This window comes from Rhincodon typus, chromosome 25 (assembly GCF_021869965.1).
Source record: "Rhincodon typus isolate 14 chromosome 25, sRhiTyp1.1, whole genome shotgun sequence".
Classification (NCBI taxonomy): domain Eukaryota; kingdom Metazoa; phylum Chordata; class Chondrichthyes; order Orectolobiformes; family Rhincodontidae; genus Rhincodon; species Rhincodon typus.
In genome coordinates this window covers 42,463,052-42,466,658 of record NC_063356.1, presented here as the reverse complement: position 1 = coordinate 42,466,658, position 3,607 = coordinate 42,463,052, and the positions used below count along the sequence as shown (strand labels likewise).

Here is a 3,607-nt window from a genome sequence, read left to right as displayed (position 1 = left end):
GACATGAGGATCAGTCATGAACCTACTGAATGGTGGAACAGGTTTAAGGGACCGAATGGCTTACTCCTGTTCCTTTTTCTTACGGTCTTACGGTATTCCATCTGAGTCTCTTACACTCTGTCCATCGCTTAGTCTGTCACACATTGTCCATTTCTGAGCATCTCATACTCTTCTTCCCACTCTCTTACACTGTCAATCCCAGATTCTCTCATACTGTCTATTTAAAAAAAAAATCTCTCACACTTTGTCCATCCCTGACTTTCTCTATTTGCCCATCCCTGATTCTTTCACATTGTCCATCCCTGATTTTTTTTCACTTTGTCCATCACAGATTCTCTCACTGTCGGTCCCCGGCTCTCAACACTCCTGATGAATCTTGCAGTGGCTGAAATCCTCTGCTTGGTGCTATGTTGCTGTTGGGACGGGGAGGTGTGTCTCAGAGAGAGGGGCGGGAACGAGAGAGGCGGACCCGGAGTTACTGGATTGTAAATCTGCTGGTTTCGCTCAGTCAGTTAATTATTTGTCAAAGAGAGTGCGGCAGGAAGCACAGCCTCTGTGTGTAGACAGGCTGCAGTGTCACCACCGGAGGAACAACTCAAATTGTGCCATTTGCCTTCTCCCCAAACTTCGGGGACCCTTTTTCTTGGTCATGTCCGGATTTTGTAAACCAACAGCCAAGAACTTCGAGAGCTTGACTTTGGACTCTGGGTATGGAGGAGCTGCCGACTCGTGTGGATGGTCCAGTTTGTCGCTGTCTCATTCAGGAGGGACCTGGGGCTCGTTGGCCGGTTCAGCAGGGGGGAGATACATGGACAGTTGTGACAGCCTGGACACTGAGCTACCAGAGGGCTCAGTGTTAGAGGTTCTGGACTGCTGGCCCAAACTACCCCTTTTGGAGGATGTCCCATGGGCTGAGGAAGAGTTGCAGGAGGTGCTACGAAGACGCCATCCCGGAGAATGCAGGCAGCCCGCTCCCGGTAGCTTGCTTAAGAAACTCTCCAAGTACCTGAGCAGGGCACTGGTCCGGATCGGCAGAGAGGCGCAGAGGCTCAGCCTCCTCACCGCCAAATGCAGCAAACACGAAATCCAAACTGCGGCCAAGCTGGTCCTGTCCTGGTCCCTGTCTGAAAGCTGCATGGCGGCGGCGGTCAAGGCGCTGTCCGCCTACAACCTGAACTCCGGCGACCAACTCAACAGCAGCAAGAGCTCCCAGTGCAACTTGGTGTTCTCGGTTGGCCGCTTCTTTCGGTGGATGGTAGACAGCAGGCTGTCCAGCCGCATCCATGAGCACGCAGCGATCTACCTGACTGCTTGTATGCAGAATATCCTGGAGGAGCTGCACATGAAGCTGCCGGACAGCTTCCTATCCCGAGGGAAGGAGTCGCTTGAGGCCATAGACAAAGCCCTGGAACAAATGATCAGCAACGACGCAGATCTCTGGGGTTTGTTCCAACCCTACGAACACCTCATCTGCGGGAGAAATGCTTACGGTAAGCTGGTTGTCAGAAGAAGAACTTAAAGGTTTAGCTAGGATTTCGCCACACCTCAGGATGGGAGTCCTGAAGATCCTACAAAGAGATTGTGTTTTATGTGTTGGCTGAAGGTTAATGACTAGGTGGCCCACCAAATCTCTCTGCATTCCTACAGTGGAGTGTCAACTTAGAGTAAGGCCTGACAATTCCAGAATGGGTTTGAACCTGTAAGTTTCAGTTAGAAGAGAGCCACAACTGAGACAGTACTGACACCATAAAACTCCTGGCCATCTCTTGGGGTTTGTTTTTGTTCTAAAATCTTTTAGATTCAACCGAATAGATAAGGTCTTCAACATTCAGTAGGAATTGGCTGCAGTTGTTAATTGATTAAGTTAATGAGATCTTTATCTAACTTCATTAACTAGAAAGGTTAGGAATAACAATGGGTTTATTGGCACAGGCCTCACCTGGAGTCTTGGGTACCATGCTATGAGAAAGACATCAGTTTGTGAACTCCTGGATGGGATTAGTAAGCCTTGTTATCAGAGAGGTAATAAATGTTATTTACATGCAGAAAGTTGAGGTGATCTGACAGAGCAATTGAAACTCTAAAGTAGAGATTGTAAGAACTGCAGATGCTGGAGTCAGAGATAACACAGTGTGGAGCTGGAGGAGCACAGCAGGTCAGGCAGCATCACAGGAGCAGGAAAGTTGACATTTCGGGTCGGGACCCTTCTTCAGTTTTTCTGAAAACGTCAACTTTCCTGCTCATTTGAAACTGCCTGGCCTGCTGTGTTCCTCCAGCTCCATACTGTGTTATATATGAAACTCTAAAGTGCCTATGCTGGAAATTTCCTCAGACCTGCCATTTAAGTGCCATCTTAAACTGAATTTAGGTTGTTTTGACCTATTGGAATCTATAACCAGGAACAGGTTAAGTATTCAGTTCCTATTAACCCTCTGCAGTTAAAAGAGAGAAAGAGACAGGAAGACAGATAGATAGAGACAGAGAAAAGGACAGAAAGTAGGTGGCATAAAAATCAGGAGGGACAGACAAACGAGAAAGTTGGAAAAATACCAGGCAGAAAATGGAGTGATGGAGAACTGAGCGCTGTATTCCATAAGTGAGGACAGGGTTCAAATCCAGACCCAATCAATTTGGACAGTTTCCACTTTAATTTCAGATTTTATTTCAATATTTTAGTGTCTACAGAATTTTGCTTCAGAACAATTTCTAACTCACTGAACCTGTCTTTGCCTGTTAGGCAAATTCAATGGCATATTTCTGGCTGTCTGCTTTTTCCCACGTTAATCCCTGACACTCCTTATAGGAGAGTCTTGTTAACTTTTATGGGGGAAGGGAAGTTACAGATAGAACCTAAAGTCAGTTCTGTGAAGTTCTCTAGTTTGATTTGTATTATATTGAACCTTGCACTATGTTAGAAGTAGGAGGAGGATGAAGAAATGTTTTTTTTAAAGAACAGTTTAATTTTCCTTCAATTTCTTTCTGGTTCGTATCTTTCATGGGCGTATGGAGTGATTATTCTCAATGTTACTTTCTAGCCCTTCAGTTATTTTCAGTGACAATCAACCAGCGACCAACTCACCAGCAGCTCTTAGTGCACTTGGTGTTTCTCTGTTGGCCACTTCTTTCGGTGGATGGTGGATTCCTGTGGTTAAGGGGAGCATTTGACCTGTTTTCGATTCCTGCATAGAGCTAGAATTGGCAGTTCAGGGAAATCCAAACATTTCTGTTTTTTGGTTAGTTTCACTTTAAGTATATTTGTCAGATTGTCCAAAATGAAATATCAATCCGGAGTCAACTCATTGCCCTGTTACCTCTGAGTCAGAAGATCATGGGTTCGATTCCCATCCCAGAAACTTGAATGCACTATCAAGCCTGGCTGTCCAGTATATCTCGGGGAATGCTTCACTGTCAGAGGTACAGTCTTTCATTGAGCCATTAAACCCAGGCCCCGTCTGCCATCAAGAAGTTTATGAAAAATTATATTGTGATTTTTGAAGAAGAGCAATGGAGTTCCACTTTGGCGCCCGGAACAGTACTTAGCCCTTCACCCAACATCACTGAACAGATTGCCTAATCGTTGTTTGGCGCCCTGAACAGTACTTAGCCC

At 45.9% G+C, this 3,607-nt stretch overlaps 1 protein-coding gene across 1 annotated transcript in view; it reads left to right on the top strand.

Annotated features, from left to right (window-relative positions):
• Positions 1-531: 531 nt before the first annotated feature.
• The window catches only part of LOC109922688 (ankyrin repeat and BTB/POZ domain-containing protein BTBD11-like), a 41,039-nt gene continuing 37,963 nt past the window's right edge, over positions 532-3,607 (top strand). Inside the window, exon 1 of the mRNA XM_048612238.1 lies at positions 532-1,490. Within this exon, the coding sequence (XP_048468195.1) occupies positions 650-1,490 (841 nt within the window). The 5' untranslated portion in view covers positions 532-649. The remainder of the gene's footprint in view (positions 1,491-3,607) is intronic.